Consider the following 21,556-nt stretch of genomic DNA (forward strand, 5'->3'; position numbering starts at 1 on the left):
TGAAAGAATAGACAGGAAAAATGACTACAAAATATGCACTTTTAAAGGCCGAACACAGTTATTACTATCATCTATACAGGTGAGTGAGGGTTTGTTTAAGTTAGAGTCTCCCTCGTGTCTCTTTCCACATGGCGACAACAGCAGCAGCCCCAACACGTAGGGGAAGTGAAAGGTGTTTTGATCGGGCCGCCATGACGCTGCTTCCTGTCCCCACGACTGAGCTAGAGTTTCCATTGCTCTAGTTAAAAGAGCCAGGAGGCGTGCTGTGTCTCTTTAGTCAGTCTGTCTGTCCATCTGTGTGTTTGCTTCGTTCCTCTTTCACTGTGGATTAGTAACTCCCATGCTGTTATTTTGCCTGCAGCTCACCTGAGGTAAAAGAACGCTGGTTGGATACTCTTCACAGGTAAACACTACTATTATCTCCATATATAATACAAATGCCACTTGATTGAGCCATAATGGGTAACCTGGGTTACTGGGTTATACTATATGAAGATAGTCATTATGTGTAAGAACTTGCAGTATCAATGGGACTGTACTGCTAATGTCGTTCAATTAGCTGTAATAATTATTGAAGCACTGTGAATAGAATTAGTATTTTAAGCATACCTGTGTTGGAGATGGGAACTGTATTTTAGTGAATATTGCAATATTCTTCATGATGTCAGAACATATAGTTCAATATAGTATATATTTACAACATTCTTTTCTGTCACACAATTGTTAATGGTTATCATTATTTTCATTCATATTCAAATTATTCTGAATATTCATTTGATCCTCTTTTAAAACACACACACACGCACGCACGCACGCACGCACGTACGCACACACACACAACGGCAAACACACCCTTTTGACACATACAGAGAGCAGTTGTGTAGAGACCACATGTACGACAACATCCATCTAGTAGTCACTCTCTATTATGGCTCGCGAGAATAACTAGGGACTGACTGGAGATCAGTGAAATATTTGTATATATATATTTTATGTATGTATTTTCCTCATTCCAGGAAAATTAAAGCAGCAAAAGAGAGGGCAGGTTCTACCACTCCACCACCAAGTGTCCTGATGAAGGTGCTGAGCGGCAGTATCACAGTAAGTCTATCGCTTAGGCCATGTCCCAAATGGCAACCTATTTCCCTTTACAGTGCACTACTTTTGACCAGGGCCCATAGAGCACTGGTCGAACATAGTGCACTATAGGGAACAGGATGCCATTTTGGAGGCAGCTTTATCCTATTCTCCAGTGTGCTAAATTTACAGAAACAGCTATCAGAACACCTGAAACAGAGAAGAAAACTGTGAACTGTATTACCATAGCGCATACTTTGTAGACTGTAGTCATAGTCCCTGATACATCACCCAGATTCTTGTTACCCAAAGCGGTGATGGCAGATACGGTAGAAACGACGGTTATACTTTCACCTGTGTCCAGCCAATCATTGATATCGAGATACCAGTGTTTAGCTCGGTCATTGATATCAAGATATTGTATTGCACTTGTATACAGCCAATTTAGAGCATTGACTTGCATTCTATCTCTTGCTCTCATGTTGATGGCTCTTATGGCTCTGAAGAGGCATATTACCTCTATAAAGATATTGGACATTCTTAGAAAGGAGCTCAATGCAGACACACTTATGCAGCCACATTCAAGCATAATAGGCTTTTGATTGACACCATTCAAATTGTACTTATAGAATTGGAATGAGCATACATTGACTTTTGCCTAATATATAGTATAATTGCCTCTGGAAGGAGTCACAACTTTCATCTGCACTATAAATAATAATCTCTCTCTCTCTCTCTCTTTGTTTCAGGCTAAAACTCTAACAGGAAGGGGCATGGAGCCTTCTATCACGTTTTCGCTTGATGTGAGATCCGTACAGTACACTTTCTGCTTCTTTCATCCAAAGTGTCAATTCTGGTTCAACATGTGTTGGGGAGAAACACCTTGTATGAGGTTATATGAGGCTTATTTTGAGGGTTTTATGGGGTAATTCAGACCGCTGCAATCTGTTTATCAAATAGAAGCACTTATAACACAAGTGTATACATTGTAACAGTTTACTGATACTGTACAGTGATTGTGCTTTTTTTAAGGAGGGGTTGTGTTGTTTCCTTCAAGTGGAGTGAGTACCTAGTGGTGTTCTTGAGGGGACATTTGTTTGAAAGTGGTGGGCTTTTTTGATAGGTGCTATTGATGGGTAAATTGTTTGGGTGATTGGGGAGTTTGAGGAGGGAGAGGGGCCGGGTTAGATAATTACCAACCCGCACCCTCGCCGGAAACAGGCATGCAAACAGAGGGTGTGGCTCCCCTGCCACATGTTCCTCATACATGCTCATGACTACATCTCCTGTTTTGTGTTTCCAGAGTGACACAAAGATCCCCGCCCTGCCCGGCTGTGTAACACAGCCCATTGGTGAGTTTGAAAAACAACATCTCTGAACCACAAGGTTGGTTAAGGGCCCACAGTGTGTATATATATATGTCTTTGTGTGTGTGCCAACTTAGACAGAGAAAATAATTCAAACCGTAGGAGAGAGAGAAACAGGACACACCAGTGATCAGTGTGAATGTCAAGCTAAAACAAGAACTTCAACTTATATCATGTGTTTATCTCTCTCTCACACTCACTGTCTTTCTCATGAATGCTATTAGTACACAGTAACCCTTAATACCTCCTTTATAATAGTGTATGCTATACCTACGCAAATTGCCTAAACGTTTGGCTTCTTTCGTAACAGAAAATGGTAGCAACAGTAAGTGGAGCATCTTGAGGAAGTTGAGGAGAAGCTCCACCCTCACCAGCATGTCCTCCCGTCCAGACACAGACTCCAAGAGCCATCTGTTTGGACAGTCTCTCTCCAAGACCTGCCCAGATGACGGGACTCTTCCGAAGCCTATCACAGTATGTCAATCTACCAAACTGTACCACAACTATCTTTGTTCTGTAATGTCTTTGTTCTGTATTATCTTTGTATGTCAGATTTTCATAATTTGTACAAGGTGTGGGGCTGTGGGGATTGAGTGAGAAAGAATAGACAGCTGTAATGAATCATAGTGACAGCTATTGATTTGATCTGCAACTCATTCTACCAAGGTGTTTAGTTCAAAGGGTATATTGACTAGGGCACTTGATCAATCAGGCCATTCAATTGTTACTAATAAGTGCAGTTAGTTACCAAAGCACTTGGTAATGGTTGCTAAGGACCCGCTTGTCTGCAACCCAACCACAGATTGAATCTGTGATGTTCCACTTCCAGCTGACATGCACAAAGCACTGTCTGTCTCAGTCTGCCCCTGGCCTACCCCTCACAGAATCATTTAAGCATATAGGGCTCCCGAGTGGTGCAGCGGTCTAAGGAACTGCATCTCAGTGCTAGAGGCATCACTACAGACCCTGGGTAGATTCCAGGCTGAATCACAACCGGCTGTAATTGGGAGCCCCATAGGGCGGCACACAATTGGCCCAGCGTCGTCCGGGTTTGGCCTGGGTAGGCAGAGTTGCAAAGAAAATGCCATATCTCAGACTGGCCAATAAAAATTAAAAATTAAGATGGGCAAAATAACACAAGCACTGGACAGAGGACACTGCCTAGAAGGCCAGCATTCTGGAGTCGCCTCTTCACTGTTGAAGTTGAGACTGGTGTTTTGCAGGTACCATTTATGAAGCTGCCAGTTGAGGACTTGTGAGGTGTCTGTTTCTCAAACTAGACACCAATGTACTTTTCCTCTTGCTCTGTTGTGCACCCGGGGCCTCCCACTCGTCTTTCTATTCTGGTTAGAGCCAGTTTGCTCTGGGAAAGGAGTAGTACACAGCTTTGTATCAGATCTTCAGTTTTTTGGCAATTTCTTGCATGGAATAGCCTTAATTTCTCAGAACAAGAATAGACTGACGAGTTTCAGAAGAAAGAACTTTGTTTCTGACCATTTTGAGCCTGTAATCGAACCCACAAATGCTGATGCTCCAGATACTCAACTAGTCTAAAAAAGGCCAGTTGTATATTGCTTCTTTAATCAGAACAACAGTTTTCAGCTGTGCTAAAGTAATTGCAAAAGGGTTTTCTAATGATCAATTAGCCTGTTAAAATTATAAACTTGGATTAGCTAACACAACGTGCCATTGGAACACAAGACTGATGGTTGCTGATAATGGGCGTCTTACGCCTATTTATCTTTTCCATTAAAAAATCTGCCAGTCTGTCTGTTTCTAGCTACAATAGTCATTTACAACATTAACAACGTCTACACTGTATTTCTGATCAATTTGATGTTATTTTAATGGACTAAAAATGTGCTTTTCTTTCAAAAACAAGGACATTTCTAAGTGACCCCAAACATTTGAACGATAGTGTGTATATATATAAAATGTACACACATGCATCCACAGCAAATTGTTTGACTTGTTCATGCCATTTCTCAGCCTGGTTTGACCTCTTTTCCTCCCTCGTTCCTCTCTCTCCCCACCAGGATATATTGGTGCTGCTGTGCAAGAAAGGCCCCTCCACAGAGGGGGTGTTCAGGAAGAACGGCAACAATAAGAACCTGAAGGCCATCAGGGAGCAGCTCGACAGTGGGACGGAGGTGGAGATGGAGGCCTTGCCAGTGGTTCTCCTGGTGGGACTACTCAAGGTAAAGAATAATCCATCTGTTCACTGCTTTGTCCTTTCCTTTTCCAAGTCCGTCAATCTGTCCGTCCAGCTGGAGCAGGCAGACAAAGGGAGAAGCAGCTCTATGACCTTCAATTAGACCTGTTAGTGTGTTAGCACCTATTACTACTTATCAGCAGTCTTCTACTGTAATATGTTCTAACTCCCGACACCTTCCCTCCTAATTGCAGAGTTTTCTGAAGGAGCTCCCGGGCAGCCTGCTAGTGTCGGATATGTATGAGACCTGGATGAAGGCCCTGGAGACTAAGGACGACCACCACAGAAGCTTAGAGCTCAAAAGGTAAGCTACCAGCCATTAAAAAATAAATAACCTAGAATCAGATCATTTTTATTTTTAATTAATGCAGCATTACCAAGTTACTACCAACTACCAATGAGCTGACACTAGGCTAAATGTAGCGTTAGCAACTGTACCCCCTGTTGAGCCATCCCCATTGGTGAGCTATATTACTGTCGTACTTGTGGGGCATAATCTTATATAAAACTGTAGGCTACATGAGAGGCCGTAGCTGTAAACGTTATGCTAATGTTAGACTAATGTAGGCATTTTGGATATTAAAACTCTACTTTACCATTACCGTTTAGGTGTTGCAAAGAATAGATTCAAGGGGCTTTTCAATTGAGTTTTTTAGAGAGTCAGACAATGAGGAAGTAGTTCCTCTACCCTCAATGTGTACACTTATTTTTTTGTTTCCTCCCCCTCTCAAAAAGAGAAGCTACAAAAACAAATTGCGAGTGGCAAACTGATCTACATTTTTTCCCTGTTCTTTCTCTCCTTCCTTCCCTTTCCCCTCTCAGGGTGGTAGACAAGCTACCAGGACCTAACATTCTCCTGCTGCGAAACATTCTGTGTGTGCTTCATCACATCACGGAGAGGGCAGACACCAACAAGATGGACGCCAATAACTTGGCATTGTGCATCGCACCCACTCTGCTGCAGAAGGACACCATGTCCTTAGACGTGCAGACCGTGGAGAAGGTGAGAATCCGGTTCTGACTGGACTCTTTGAAGCTGCCAGTGTGGTTTTCATGTACCGAAAACAACCGTGTGTGTGTGTTTGTGTCTGTGTGTGGGCCTATAGTTTGGCATGAACTCTAACTTACTATAGTCTGCGCTGTAACAGGACTGGGTTGTTTACCAGAAGGAAATGCCAAATCTTCACACTTTAAAACAATGTTACTTTCAATCACTCAACCATTGTTCTAAGTAATAATAACCTTTTGTGTTCTTTGTGATGTTTCCTTTAGGTGATAGAGCTGACACAGTTCCTGATCGAGCGTTGCTGTGAGATCTTTGGGGAGGACGTCCTGAGCCTTTTGGGAGATCCCGAAGAGGAGAACTCAGGTAAGTTAACTGGGCTGCTTTAGGTGTGACTCTCTGCAATGCTACACATTCTTTCACAGAAGATAAGAACATTCTCTTGACACAGATTTCTAGGAACATGTTTCAAAAAGCTTGAAATAAAATAGAACAATGGGAATAGGGATCATACATTGTACACTGCAACTCATCAATGTTCTCTTTCTCCTCAGATTCCGTGTCGTCACAGCAACACGATTCTGCTTATGACAGCAACGACCCAGACGCTGAGGGGGACAGTATGGGGTCCACGCAAGTAGAGGGTGAGGGGGAAAGGTGCGGCTCGTCCCCATCTCTCCTCTTTGCGTTCGGGATACAATGCGGCCCTATACCTTCCAACACCATCTTCCACACCTTCACCAACAAGAAGCCCTTCAACCGCCGCTGCTCAGAGCCAATCATCTTCCCCTCTGCCGAGAAGAGGAGCCTGATTGGCCTGGCACGTAGTAACGACGATTTCTCTGTGGAGGGACGAGACTTTGAGGAGCATCCACTCAAGAAACAGATCTCTGATGACTCCTTCCTGCTCCCAGAATGTGGTGTTACCAACACCAGGCATGCCACCACGCTGTCTCTCCCCAAACTCTGTGACAGCCAGACGATGATTTGGCGGCAGCTTGACCCGTCATGCCTGTCATCCTGCTCCCTGGAGAGCGCCTCCTCCAACACATCAGAGGTCTCCCTGTTCACCAGCTCGCCGCTGACATCCCCGGCCTGCCAACACAGGGGCCAGTCCACACACCATGCTCCACCCTCCGCCAAGCCCAGGGCAGAACCCCCGAGGGCAGACACGACGGAAGTGGTCGAGCGATGCACCCAGTCCATGAAGGTGGACAGTAAAGCCCTGACGAGGACCAAGAGCCTGGGGGCCTTTGGCTTCGCCTGGGGCAGTCTCAAGAAAGGCGACCTCCAGAAGGAGAAGCCTTTCTCTTGCGGGACCCTCGAGGAGGACTCCCAGAGTGAGGTGGAGGCCCCAGTGGCCGAGGCCCCCCTCAGACAGAAGCGCCCCCTGTCTGCGGTGGAGGTCTTCCTACAGGTGGACAGCAGACTGCCCTCCCAGCCCCCTTCGTACGAGCAGGCAGTCCAGAGTGCGGCTCAGCCCTCCCCACCGCATTATGGCTCCATGACTGTCAGTGCCGTCGCTGCCACTCTCAGCAGGAAGTCCCGCCCAGCCTCTATGAACGCAAACTTCCTGTACTCCTGTCCCGTCAATCAATACACAGACTGCTTCTCTCAGGGGATAGATGGTGATGATGTCACTGCAGCCCAACAGCATTCGGTCGGGTTCCGCCAGCGAGCGATGTCTGAGTCCGTGTCAAGAGCACGCCACGAGACCCTGTCACACCATGAGACAGCATCACACCACGAGACTGCGTCACGGAGGTGCAGCCAGCCTGTGTTCGAGGAGTATTCTTACACCAAGGAGTCCTACGTTTGAAGGACTTTTTCAGACATTATGTTTCACTTTCTTCACTTTAAATGTACACAAATTAAAATGTGCAACTGTTAGGTTGGACTTGCTGAGTAGTACTGTTTAGAGTACAAAATTACGATATTTTACCTGAAAAGCTATTTATAAATAGACACCTTCTCTAGTTTATCTACAGCAAAGCTATGTAAATAATCACAATCTGAATCTGCATGTATAGAGGGTAACAATATGCTATTGTTGGCATTATTTCCATTGTTTTACTTTTGTTAATATACTGCTATGTACTGTACATAAATGTATACATTTGTGAAAATGTTTTCTTCCCTGTGTCTTTTTGTATGTCTTGACTCTACAACATCTTTACTTCCACTACAATAAAGCACCTTTATGTAACATTGTGACTTTGTTCTCCAGTTCTTACGGTAGGAGTAGGAGCACTAAAGTCCTGTGACCTTGCAGCTCTGAGTAGAATCAATTGGTTATTACATCCTCAAGCATGCAGTGCCACTCAAACAACCATGTGGTAACGCAAATGCATAGACTTCAGGAAGCGTACAACACCTACCTCTGCAACATCTATCAGAGGTCAGAACATAGAAATTGTAGAGGAATACAAATATCTGGGTGTCCTCTTGGACAATAAGCTTCAGTGGAGGAAATGTACAGACCTGATCTACAAAAAGAGCCAACCGAGACTGTACTTTCTAAAAAAGCTGGGATCTTTTAATGTAGACTGTACTATATTGACTCTGTTTTACAAATCTTTTATTGAGAGTATTTTCACTTTTTGTATTGTTTGTTGGTTTGGCAATGCCACTGTCAGCCAGAGAAACATGCTGAGAAGGATTATTACCACAGCAAGCAAGGTACTTGGAGTCAAACAGACAGGCCTGGATGAATCATTTTAGACCCAAGCCACCCCCTGTCCCTGGACTTTGAACTACTCCCCTCTGGGCGCAGGTATAGGGCACCCCTCAGCAGGAAAAACACAACTAGACAATCATTTGTGCCAGGTGTGATATCCCTCCTAAATAGCTCGGGTGAATGTTCCTATCGACTCCTTAAGGCCAGCAGTCTTAAAAAACAAAAAAGTTGTATTTCTTTATTTCTTATAATTGTTCTATTATGTAACTGTTATAAAAGTTGTATTGTCAAATTTGTTTTGTATTTAAAGTGTACATGACACTGCAACAAAATTTCCCCAGGGGGACAATAAAGTCAGTAAGTAAGTAAGAGATGAGCTCTTAAGAAATACTGCTTTCTTAGTTCTGCCATTAGTGAACTCATTAATGAGGAACTAACTGGGTTGGCCTCAAAGGGTCGGGGGCGGTGAGCGTTAAGACCAGCTAGGTCCAGCTTGCTCCTCCTTTCTAGGCCAGTTATGCAACACCATCTAACATCCTTCATTGAGAGAACAGTATGTTCTGGCTGCCTGCTCGAGAAAGAGGAAGCCAGGAGCTGATCACGTGGCCGGATTTGGTTTTTCTCTGAATCGCTCGTTGTTGCGGATGTGCCTTAATCTGATCCGATGCCACTGCTTCCTCTCTCGACTTTTTAGTGAGAGAGATTTCCTCTCTCAGCGTTGGTCTCTAATTCATTAACGTTATTCAGCTCTAGTAGGCTTTTCATTTGCCTGCAGTACAGACACACGTAATGTACTAAAGTAATCATTTAACTGTGCGTATTAAAGCCTTACTTATTCATGACTACTCTCACCAAGGAGGATTCATTTTCAGACTTTCCTAGATTCATTTACTACGAGCATGATTCATTTCCTAAAATCAGATACTGACTCTTAGACCAGTAGCTAGCTGTGATTAAAAAATGGTGTGCCGAACTAAGAATCTGGACCGAAAGCTTCAAAGTTTGTATCATGCCTCGGAACCTCACATTGCCCACCCGAAACGTCACATTCGTTAAAAGGCAAGATTTAAAAAAAAAGAGTGGTAAAGAGAGTCGGAAGAAGACATAATGCATGCCATTTGTTTTTGGAAGTTTCTATGGACAGTGTGAATAGAATATGAATGTGAATATGAATATGTATATTGTGTTTCATGACATTTATCATGCCTTCTAGGACCTTCAGAGACTTGAGCACTTCTAATGTTCATTGTCTTGCATCAACTAATGGTTGAGGGACGGCTCCCGACATAAGACAATGTCCTGTTATAGTATATGATAAAATAACATTACAGTAGATTCATACAGCACATGACAAATCAATGTTTGGTTATGATGAACCCAACCATTATATATAAGCCATACTGACCATAGAAGACAACAGAATCACGCACTTAGCTTGATGCAGGCTGAGGCTGAAATTGAAGCTCCAGAGAAGGGGGTCAGCCAAGTTACTGTACCTGGATGCATTTAGGGCTCTATTCAATCAGATCCGCTTCAACTAACTCTTGCATAACGGTTGTTTTGGCGGTGTCGGAGGTGGAACTGCGTTAGAGCTGTCAAAACCACATGTGGCTTCTGGCATTTATACCTAAAGTGCACATTGCCATTGGCTGCACAGAGTTGCATTACGAGAAATCCCATGCAGCCAAGTTTACACGTTTGAACACTGGAATGTGAGATGTAATCTAGACCTCGATTAGGCTGATAGAAATCCTCATTATTTAGTGCAATGATTTTCAGTTTGAGCGTCATTATTTCTATATAGCCTATACTTTCTCCTTGTGAACTTCTATCTCCAGTAGAACAGGTGTTGCTTTGTGACAATGATCAAGATCAGCTGCTCACCGATTTGACAGCTCCAATGCAGTTACACCTCCGACACCGTCAAAACACCAGCAATGCGGGTTTCGGGCTGTCGCCGGTTAACGCTTGGTCTGATTGAATCAAGGCCTTAGTTTCAGAAAATCGTTTTAGTAGAAAAGAGACAAACGAGTCATGGTTATTTTCATCCTCAGTCACTATGGCTGTGTGTCGACAGGCAGCCTAATTCTAATATATTTTTTCCACTAATTGGTCTTTTAACCAATCACATCAGATCTTTTTCAGAGCTGAACTGATTGGTCAAAAGACCAAATAGTGAAACAAATATCAGAATTGGGCAGCCTGTGTAAAGGCAGCCATAGAGCCTTACATAACGTGGGCAAGATTGACTGATTGACAGAATTAATGGATGGATAGATGTCCTGCTTTTTACGTAACTGTAAGAACATGGCGGTCCACAGAAATGACTAATGAGCAGAGAGGCACTATAGTACCAGGCTGTACCCTTTTACAACCCTTAATGATGACAGACAGCAGTTAACAATGTACGCGCAGACAGAAGACAGGGTGAGCGAGGGTGACGGAGGTGGTCAACAAACATCAATACAGCTTCCCAAAGCCTTTTCAGAAATGGGAGATCGCATCCCTCCATCTAATCAAACAAGGATGTGAAGAGATGGTCTGAAAATAGCCCTCCTGAGAATTTTTTACGAAATGTTCATAGTCTATTATTGACATGTTATTTCCACCGGTTTGTTTTATGTAAATGTTGACCATAGAGACCTTGTCTATGATATTGACCCCATAACCCAGACAACTGAAAAGGGCAGGAGTAGCTGAATGCACTGACTGACAAAATTTCCCAAGGGAAGATTTAATTAATTTGCTCAGTGTTGTAACACTTTCGGTTACATAAAACTTTAGCTAATAATACACACAGCACAAACAAGCAATTATGTCGTAATATCTTCACTGTGCCGTACCTGCGAGCTTATAAATACAAAGTGGAAGGGATAACCTAATTGAAAAGATAATTGAGAGTGTACCATAAATATTGGATAATTACTGTTAGTGCAAACTTGCATCTTTGCAACCAATCACTGGCATGAAATAAAGGCATTGAAATGCAAAGCATCGTATGCAATGTTTACTTTTACCACAGTGGTTTCACTTTTGTTACTACATAGAACTAGCCACTTTTGGGGACATTTAGAGAACTAACTGTTTGTGGTTGACATGCACATTTTGTGTTGCAGTTTCATATAGCCTTCTGGCTAAGAAAGGTTTTGTGTTGCAGTTTCATATAGCCTTGTGGCTAAGAAAGGTTTTGTGTTGCAGTTTCATATAGCCTTGTGGCTAAAAAAGGTTTTGTGCTGCAGATTCATATAGCCTTGTGGCTAAGAAAGGTTTTGTGTTGCTGTTTCATATAGCCTTGTGGCTAAGAAAGGTTTTGTGTTGCAGTTTCATATAGCCCTCTGGCTAAGACAGGTTTTGTGTTGCAGTTTCATATAGCCTTGTGGCTAAGAAAGGTTTTGGGTTGCAGTTTCATATAGTCTTGTGGCTAAGAAAGGTTTTGTGTTGCAGTTTCATATAGCCTTGTGGCTAAGAAAGGTTTTGTGCTGCCGTTTCATCAAATCAAATCAAATCAAATCAAATTTATTTATATAGTCCTTCGTACATCAGCTGATATCTCAAAGTGCTGTACAGAAACCCAGCCTAAAACCCCAAACAGCAAGCAATTGCAGGTGTAGAAGCACGGTGGCTAGCAAAAACTCCCTAGAAAGGCCAAAACCTAGGAAGAAACCTAGAGAGGAACCAGGCTATGTGGGGTGGCCAGTCCTCTTCTGGCTGTGCCGGGTGGAGATTATAACAGAACATGGCCAAGATGTTAAAATGTTCATAAATGACCAGCATGGTCGAATAATAGTAAGGCAGAACAGTTGAAACTGGAGCAGCAGCATGGCCAGGTGGACTGGGGACAGCAAGGAGTCATCATGTCAGGTAGTCCTGGGGCATGGTCCTAGGGCTCAGGTCAGTTGAAACTGGAGCAGCAGCATGGCCAGGTGGACTGGGGACAGCAAGGAGTCATCATGTCAGGTAGTCCTGGGGCATGGTCCTAGGGCTCAGGTCCTCCGAGAGAGAGAAAGAAAGAAGGAGAGAATTAGAGAACGCACACTTAGATTCACACAGGACACCGAATTAGGACAGGAGGGGTACTCCAGATATAACAAACTGACCCTAGCCCCCCGACACAAACTACTGCAGCATAAATACTGGAGGCTGAGACAGGAGGGGACAGGAGACACTGTGGCCCCATCCGAGGACACCCCCGGACAGGGCCAAACAGGAAGGATATAACCCCACCCACTTTGCCAAAGCACAGCCCCCACACCACTAGAGGGATATCTTCAACCACCAACTTACCATCCTGAGACAAGGCTGAGTATAGCCCACAAAGATCTCCGCCACGGCACAGCCCAAGTGGGGGGGGCGCCAACCCAGACAGGATGACCACGACAGTGAATCAACGCACTCAGGTGACGCACCTCCTGCAGGGACGGCAAGAGAGAGCCCCAGTAAGCCAGTGACTCAGCCCCTGTAATAGGGTTAGAGGCAGAGAATCCCAGTGGAAAGAGGGGAACCGGCCAGGCAGAGACAGCAAGGGCGGTTCGTTGCTCCAGAGCCTTTCCGTTCACCCTCCCACTCCTGGGCCAGACTACACTCAATCATATGACCCACTGAAGAGATGAGTCTTCAGTAAAGACTTAAAGGTTGAGACAGAGTTTGCTTCTCTGACATGGGCAGGCAGACCGTTCCATAAAAATGGAGCTCTATAGGAGAAAGCCCTGCCTCCAGCTGTTTGCTTAGAAATTCTAGGGACAATTAGGAGGCCTGCGTCTTGTGACCGTAGCGTACGTGTAGGTATGTACGGCAGGACCAAATCAGAGAGATAGGTAGGAGCAAGCCCATGTAATCCTTTGTAGGTTAGCAGTAAAACCTTAAAATCAGCCCTTGCTTTGACAGGAAGCCAGTGTAGAGAGGCTAGCACTGGAGTAATATGATCAAATTTTTTGGTTCTAGTCAGGATTCTAGCAGCCGTATTTAGCACTAACTGAAGTTCATTTAGTGCTTTATCCGGGTAGCCGGAAAGTAGAGCATTGCAGTAGTCTAACCTAGAAGTGACAAAAGCATGGATTAATTTTTCTGCATAATTTTTGGACAGAAAGTTTCTGATTTTTGCAATATTACGTAGATGGAAAAAAGCTGTCCTCGAAATGGTCTTGATATGTTCTTCAAAAGAGAGATCAGGGTCCAGAGTAACGCCGAGGTCCTTCACAGTTTTATTTGAGACGACTGTACAACCATTAAGATTAATTGTCAGATTCAACAGAAGATTTATTTCTTTCTTGGGACCTAGAACAAGCATCTCTGTTTTGTCCGAGTTTAATAGTAGAAAGTTTGCAGCCATCCACTTCCTTATGTCTGAAACACATGCTTCTAGCGAGGGCAATTTTGGGGCTTCACCATGTTTCACTGAAATGTACAGCTGTGTGTCATCCGCATAGCAGTGAAAGTTAACATTATGTTTTCGAATAACATCCCCAAGAGGTAAAATGTATAGTGAAAACAATAGTGGTCCTACAACGGAACCTTGAGGAACACCGAAATTTACAGTTGATTTGTCAGAGGACAAACCATTCACAGAGACAAACTGATATCTTTCCGACAGATAAGATCTGAACCAGGCCAGAACATGTCCGTGTAGACCAATTTGGGTTTCCAATCTCTCCAAAAGAATGTGGTGATCGATGGTATCAAAAGCAGCACTAAGGTCTAGGAGCACGAGGACAGATGCAGAGCCTCGGTCCGATGCCATTAAAATGTCATTTACCACCTTCACAAGTGCCGTCTCAGTGCTATGATGGGGTCTAAAACCAGACTGAAGCATTTCGTATACATTGTTTGTCTTCAGGAAAGCAGTGAGTTGCTGCGCAACAGCCTTCTCTAAAATTTTTGAGAGGAATGGAAGATTCGATATAGGCCGATAGTTTTTATATTTTCTGGGTCAAGGTTTGGCTTTTTCAAGAGAGGCTTTATTACTGCCACTTTTAGTGAGTTTGGTACACATCCAGTGGATAGAGAGCCATTTATTATGTTCAACATAGGAGGGCCAAGCACAGGAAGCAGCTCTTTCAGTAATTTAGTTGGAATAGGGTCCAGTATGCAGCTTGAAGGTTTAGAGGCCATGATTATTTTCATCATTGTGTCAAGAGATATAGTACTAAAACACTTGAGCGTCTCTCTTGATCCTAGGTTCTGGCAGAGTTGTGCAGACTCAGGACAACTGAGGTTTGGAGGAATACGCAGGTTTAAAGAGGAGTCCGTAATTTGCTTTCTAATAATCATAATCTTTTCCTCAAAGAAGTTAATGAATTTATCACTGCTAAAGTGAAAGTCATCCTCTCTTGGGCAGTGCTGCTTTTTAGTTAGCTTTGCGACAGTATCAAAAAGGAATTTCGGATTGTTCTTATTTTCCTCAATTAAGTTAGAAAAATAGGATGATCGAGCAGCAGTAAGGGCTCTTCGCTACTGCACGGTACCATCTTTCCAAGCTAGTCGGAAGACTTCCAGTTTGGTGTGGCGCCATTTCCGTTCCAATTTTCTGGAAGCTTGCTTCAGAGCTCGGGTATTTTCTGTGTACCAGGGAGCTAGTTTCTTATGAGAAATGTTTTTAGTTTTTAGGGGTGCAACTGCATCTAGGGTATTGCGCAAGATTAAATTGAGATCCTCAGTTAGGTGGTTACCTGATTTTTGTCCTCTGGCGTCCTTGGGTAGGCAGAGGGAGTCTGGAAGGGCATCAAGGAATCTTTGTGTTGTCTGTGAATTTATTTATAGCACGAGCTTTGATGGTCCTTGGTTGGGGTCTGAGCAGATTATTTGTTGCAATTGCAAACGTAATAAAATGGTGGTCCGATAGTCCAGGATTATGAGGAAAAACATTAAGATCCACAACATTTATTCCATGGGACAAAACTAGGTCCAGCGTATGACTGTGACAGTGAGTGGGTCCATTTCATATAGCCTTGTGGCTAAGAAAGGTTTTGTGTTGCAGTTTCATATAGCCTTGTGGCTAAGAAAGGTTTTGTGTTGCAGTTTCATATAGCCTTGTGGCTAAGAAAGGTTTTGTGTTGCAGTTTCATATAGCCTTGTGGCTAAGAAAGGTTTTGTGCTGCAGATTCATATAGCCTTGTGGCTAAGAAAGGTTTTGTGTTGCAGTTTCATATAGCCTTGTGGCTAAGAAAGGTTTTGTGTTGCAGTTTCATATAGCCTTGTGAATAAGAAAGGGTTTGTGTTGCTGTTTCATATAGCCTTGTGGCTAAGAAAGGTTTTGTGTTGCAGTTTCATATAGCCTTGTGAATAAGAAAGGGTTTGTGTTGCTGTTTCATATAGCCTTGTGGCTAAGAAAGGTTTTGTGTTGCAGTTTCATATAGCCTTGTGGATAAGAAAGGGTTTGTGTTGCTGTTTCATATAGCCTTGTTGCTAAGAACGGTTTTGTGTTGCAGTTTCATATAGCCTTGTTGCTAAGAACGGTTTTGTGCTGCAGATTCATATAGCCTTGTGGATAAGAACGGTTTTGTGTTGCAGTTTCATATAGCCTTGTGGATAAGAAAGGGTTTGTGTTGCTGTTTCATATAGCCTTGTGGATAAGAAAGGGTTTGTGTTGCAGTTTCATATAGCCTTGTGGATAAGAAAGGGTTTGTGTTGCTGTTTCATATAGCCTTGTGGATAAGAAAGGGTTTGTGTTGCTGTTTCATATAGCCTTGTGGATAAGAAAGGGTTTGTGTTGCTGTTTCATATAGCCTTGTGGATAAGAACGGTTTTGTGTTGCAGTTTCATATAGCCTTGTGGATAAGAAAGGGTTTGTGTTGCAGTTTCATATAGCCTTGTTGCTAAGAACGGTTTTGTGTTGCAGTTTCATATAGCCTTGTTGCTAAGAACGGTTTTGTGTTGCTGTTTCATATAGCCTTGTGGATAAGAAAGGGTTTGTGTTGCTGTTTCATATAGCCTTGTGGATAAGAAAGGGTTTGTGTTGCTGTTTCACATAGCCTTGTGGATAAGAAAGGGTTTGTGTTGCTGTTTCATATAGCCTTGTGGATAAGAACGGTTTTGTGCTGCAGATTCATATAGCCTTGTGGATAAGAACGGTTTTGTGTTGCAGTTTCATATAGCCTTGTGGATAAGAAAGGGTTTGTGTTGCTGTTTCATATAGCCTTGTGGATAAGAAAGGGTTTGTGTTGCAGTTTCATATAGCCTTGTGGATAAGAAAGGGTTTGTGTTGCTGTTTCATATAGCCTTGTGGATAAGAAAGGGTTTGTGTTGCTGTTTCATATAGCCTTGTGGATAAGAAAGGGTTTGTGTTGCTGTTTCATATAGCCTTGTTGCTAAGAAAGGTTTTGTGTTGCTGTTTCATATAGCCTTGTTGCTAAGAAAGGTTTTGTGTTGCTGTTTCATATAGCCTTGTGGATAAGAAAGGGTTTGTGTTGCTGTTTCATATAGCCTTGTGGATAAGAACGGTTTTGTGTTGCAGTTTCATATAGCCTTGTGGATAAGAAAGGGTTTGTGTTGCTGTTTCATATAGCCTTGTTGCTAAGAACGGTTTTGTGTTGCAGTTTCATATAGCCTTGTTGCTAAGAACGGTTTTGTGTTGCTGTTTCATATAGCCTTGTGGATAAGAAAGGGTTTGTGTTGCTGTTTCATATAGCCTTGTTGCTAAGAAAGGTTTTGTGTTGCTGTTTCATATAGCCTTGTTGCTAAGAAAGGTTTTGTGTTGCTGTTTCATATAGCCTTGTTGCTAAGAAAGGTTTTGTGTTGCTGTTTCATATAGCCTTGTTGCTAAGAAAGGTTTTGTGTTGCTGTTTCATATAGCCTTGTTGCTAAGAACGGTTTTGTGTTCCATATAAGCAGAGCAAAACAAAAACATTTAAAATGCTTGTTTTGTTTGAATTCAGGGTTTTCAAATGAGAAAGTTTGAAACAGCAAGTTGCTGTGGTTTCATGTCACTGATGCATCGACTAGTGTTCTCCCTCCACCCTGAAACCACAACTGCTTCTTTGTCAGAGTGAACATGTTTAGAATGCTGTAAAATATCAACAAGTACTACAAACAGAGTTGAGACAACTCAGTGTCAATTCAGTATACAGTATACGCCTACCACAAACAAGACCTAAAAAGAAAGTAGACCTAACAACCCCAAAAGGAGAAGTAGACTTGCCTACACATCAATTTTGCACACGGTTTGGGATGCTTTTAAATGACTTTGCTGGAGTCTGGAGCAGAAAAAAAACGAATAAATAGCAACATATGTTGGAATGAGACGACTGCAATCCCCAAGATTACACATCCTTAGACAATTGGGAAGGCTTTCGGTTAGTGGACAAACATTGATAATCAGAAAATGTGCACGGTGTCTCCAAGGTGACTTTTCTAAATGTGAGAAGTAACAGACAAAAACATCTTGTCTCATTGACAGAACAGGAGTACTGAAGGTTTTTAGTACCCTCGGCTGATCAGAATGAAAGAATATCAAACCCATATAGAATATAAAATCTCATTCAGATATTTGTTAGGTTGCGACAACAGGCCTAAAAATCAATTACAAAATACAAAGAGAGTCGCACACCAGAGGGAAGGTCCGAGGACCAGGAATGGGCCAGTCACTTCTGCTGAGGCACGGGAGCCTGACGAGCCAGCCGAGGCGCAGGATTCTGCCGAACCTAACGAACAAGCTGAGGCATGGGAGTCTGACGAGCTAGCTGAGGGATCCTCGGTAGACTCGGCAACGGACCCTTGACGGGACAACCGAGTCTTGTGAACCTAATGAACAAGCTGAGGTATGGGAGTCTGACGAGCTAGCTGAGGCATCCTCGGTAGACTCGGCAACGGACCCTTGACGGGACAACCGAGTCTTGTGAACGTAATGAACAAGCTGAGGCATGGGAGTCTGACGAGCTAGCTGAGGGATCCTCGGTAGACTCGGCAACGGACCCTTGACGGGACAACCGAGTCTTGTGAACGTAATGAACAAGCTGAGGCATGGGAGTCTGGCGAGCTAGCTGAGGCATCCTCGGTAGACTCGGCAACGGACCCTTGGTGGGGCAACCGGGTCTTGTAAACCTGATGAGCCAGCTGAGGCATCCCCGGTTGTTCCAGTAGTGGCACCCGGACCCGACATCACCTACACAAAATACTCCCTGATGCTCCCCTTCTGTAACGTGTACGTTGGGAGTCGGGAAACAAGTTCAGGGAGTGACTTTTAATAATAACTAACACAAGGAACAAAACAAGAACCACAAGTAGTGTACAGACATGAAACAACGGAACAGAAACAATAACCCCTAGGGAAAAAAACAAAGGGAGTGACATATATAGGGAAGGTTATCAGGCAGGTGATTGAGTCCAGGTGAGACTGATGAGGTGCTGATGCGTGTAACAATGGTGACAGGTAATAATGATAATAATAATAATAATAATAATAATAATAATAATAATAATAATAATAATAATAATAATAATAATAATAATAATAATGATAATGAGCAGCCTGACGACCTCGAGCACCGGAGAGGGAGCATACGTAACTAAAATCGTTCTATGGAAGAGATACAAAGATAATGTCTTTGTGCTCTGGGGAGGAAGTCAGCAGGAACTAAATGACTTCCAAACTCTGCTAAGTGAGAATATCTCACATTCACCATGCAGACTGATGACAGAAAAATGAACTATCTGGACTTATGGATCATTAAAGGGAATGATGCATTACATACAGACTTGTACACAAAGCCCACAGACCACAACATCCTGCTACGTTCGGACAGTATGCATCCCTTCCCCTCAAAAATGGTTTACCATGTTGACAGTTGTGCAGGGTTAAACACATCTGTGTCCAACAGTCGGATTTTGACAACAATGCTAAGAAAATGACAGACAAATTAAAAATGAGAGGCTACAAGGACAAAACTCTTGTTGATGCAATGATGAAAATATCACAAAAACCAAGAGAGGAATTACTAAAAACTCAACCAATAGAAGAAAAACAAGGCAACAGTCTTTTGTACTAAGTACACCACGTGTTCAGAGAAAATGAAATCAATCCTGAAAAGCACTGGCATATTCTGCAAACAGACAAGAAAATTGCACACCTCTTCAAGGAACCCCCACTGGTGGTCTATAAGCATGGTCGCAATATTGGAGATAGCTTGGTGAGCTCTGACATGCCCCCTGAGCCCACTCAGACACTCTTGGCACCCATTCCAAATGGGAACTACAAATGTGGCTCATGCGCACAGTGCAAAAATACTAGAAAAACACATGTTAGGGGTTCTATCTATCTCATCACCTGTCCACGTGGGAAACTCTAAGTAGGACAAACAAAAATACAATAAAAAAAAACACATAGCTGAACACCACAGCTCAATCAGGTGTACGAACAATGACTATCCAGTAGCAGCTCACTTTGTTGAAGCTAATTATCCTATCTCCTCCCTCAAATACATAGGTATCGAGCATGTTACTCTACCAAGGAGAGGAGGTAACATCGAGACCCTGGTACTACAGAGGCAGGCGTACTGGATCTACTATCTAAAAACACTGACCCCTAGTGGTCTGAACATTGACCATGACCTCAGGCCTGCTAAATTAAGTCTGCCAAATTAACATATTCTTTCTACAGTTGTAGTGGGCAGTAATATTTGACATGTGTATATGTGTATATATGATATTATATGATATTTAATATTATTAATACCTCACGTGACTCGTAATAAGACTAACCAATTAGCCAATTAGCCAAATGTTATTGCGGGTGTTGCGAAACACTTGTGTTCCTAGCGCCAACAGTTCAGTAGTATTTAGCAATTCACAACAATACATACAAATCTCAAAGTAAAAGAATAGAATCAAGAAATATATAAATATAATGGGCAACATCGTATTGGCATCGACTAGAATACATTATACACATATAGTAATTCAGAGCTTCAGGGCTTTCTCCTATAGAGCTCCATTTTTATGGAACGGTCTGCCTACCCATGTCAGAGAAGCAAACTCGGTCTCAACCTTTAAGTCTTTACTGAAGACTCATCTCTTCAGTGGGTCATATGATTGAGTGTAGTCTGGCCCAGGAGTGGGAGGGTGAACAGAAAGGCTCTGGAGCAACGAACCGCCCTTGCCGTCTCTGCCTGGCCGGTTCCCCTCTTTCCACTGGGATTCTCTGCCTCTAACCCTATTACAGGGGCTGAGTCACTGGCTTACTGGGGCTCTCTCATGCCGTCCCTGCAGGAGGTGCGTCACCTGAGTGCGTTGATTCACTGTCGTGGTCATCCTGTCTGGGTTGGCGCCCCCCACTTGGGCTTTGCCGTGGCGGAGATCTTTGTGGGCTATACTCAGCCTTGTCTCAGGATGGTAAGTTGGTGGTTGAAGATATCCCTCTAGTGGTGTGGGGGCTGTGCTTTGGCAAAGTGGGTGGGGTTATATCCTTCCTGTTTGGCCCTGTCCGGGGGTGTCCTCGGATGGGGCCACAGTGTCTCCTGTCCCCTCCTGTCTCAGCCTCCAGTATTTATGCTGCAGTAGTTTGTGTCGGGGGGCTAGGGTCAGTTTGTTATATCTGGAGTACCCCTCCTGTCCTAACTCGGTGTCCTGTGTGAATATAAGTGTGCGTTCTCTAATTCTCTCCTTCTTTCTTTCTCTCTCTCGGAGGACCTGAGCCCTAGGACCATGCCCCAGGACTACCTGACATGATGACTCCTTGCTGTCCCCAGTCCACCTGGCCATGCTGCTGCTCCAGTTTCAACTGACCCGAGCCCTAGGACCATGCCCCAGGACTACCTGACATGATGACTCCTTACTGTCCCCAGTCCACCTGGCCATGCTGCTGCTCCAGTTTCAACTGTTCTGCCTTACTATTATTCGACCATGCTGGTCATTTATGAACATTTGAACATCTTGGCCATGTTCTGTTATAATCTCCACCCGGCACAGCCAGAAGAGGACGGGCCACCCCACATATGCTCTCTCTAATTCTCTCTTTCTTTCTTTCTCTCTCTCGGAGGACCTGAGCCCTAGGACCGTGCCCCAGGACTACCTGACATGATGACTCCTTGCTGTCCCCAGTCCACCTGGCCATGCTGCTGCTCCAGTTTCAACTGTTCTGCCTTGTTATTATTCGACCATGCTGGTCATTTATGAACATTTTAACATCTTGGCCATGTTCTGTTATAATCTCCACCCGGCACAGCCAGAAGAGGACTGGCCACCCCACATAGCCTGGTTCCTCTCTAGGTTTCTTCCTAGGTTTTGGCCTT

The 21,556-nt window shown here is 43.6% G+C and overlaps 1 protein-coding gene and 2 long non-coding RNA genes across 4 annotated transcripts in view; 2 read left to right on the forward strand and 1 right to left on the reverse strand.

Moving 5' to 3' along the window:
• LOC118386648 (T-cell activation Rho GTPase-activating protein-like) overlaps positions 1 to 7,865 on the forward strand; it is a 33,635-nt gene extending 25,770 nt beyond the window's left edge. For both annotated transcript variants that reach the window (XM_035774360.2, XM_052523353.1), the window contains exons 5-14: positions 362 to 403; positions 1,017 to 1,101; positions 1,827 to 1,880; positions 2,381 to 2,429; positions 2,755 to 2,918; positions 4,481 to 4,642; positions 4,851 to 4,960; positions 5,479 to 5,659; positions 5,929 to 6,025; positions 6,214 to 7,865. In XM_035774360.2, coding sequence (XP_035630253.2) covers positions 362 to 403; positions 1,017 to 1,101; positions 1,827 to 1,880; positions 2,381 to 2,429; positions 2,755 to 2,918; positions 4,481 to 4,642; positions 4,851 to 4,960; positions 5,479 to 5,659; positions 5,929 to 6,025; positions 6,214 to 7,478 — 2,209 coding nt within the window. In that variant the 3' untranslated portion in view covers positions 7,479 to 7,865. The remainder of the gene's footprint in view (positions 1 to 361; positions 404 to 1,016; positions 1,102 to 1,826; positions 1,881 to 2,380; positions 2,430 to 2,754; positions 2,919 to 4,480; positions 4,643 to 4,850; positions 4,961 to 5,478; positions 5,660 to 5,928; positions 6,026 to 6,213) is intronic.
• Positions 7,866 to 11,090: 3,225 nt separating this feature from the next.
• On the forward strand, positions 11,091 to 15,761 carry LOC127931319 (uncharacterized). Its single transcript, XR_008140645.1, has 3 exons — positions 11,091 to 11,561; positions 15,296 to 15,418; positions 15,460 to 15,761. It is a non-coding gene; the product is annotated as an uncharacterized LOC127931319 (long non-coding RNA).
• Positions 11,832 to 19,582, reverse strand: LOC127931318 (uncharacterized). The gene is made up of 2 exons (XR_008140644.1): positions 19,397 to 19,582; positions 11,832 to 12,745 (listed from the first exon to the last, which is right to left on the reverse strand). It is a non-coding gene; the product is annotated as an uncharacterized LOC127931318 (long non-coding RNA).
• Positions 19,583 to 21,556: the final 1,974 nt, after the last annotated feature.

Source organism: Oncorhynchus keta, chromosome 8 (assembly GCF_023373465.1).
Source record: "Oncorhynchus keta strain PuntledgeMale-10-30-2019 chromosome 8, Oket_V2, whole genome shotgun sequence".
NCBI lineage: Eukaryota > Metazoa > Chordata > Actinopteri > Salmoniformes > Salmonidae > Oncorhynchus > Oncorhynchus keta.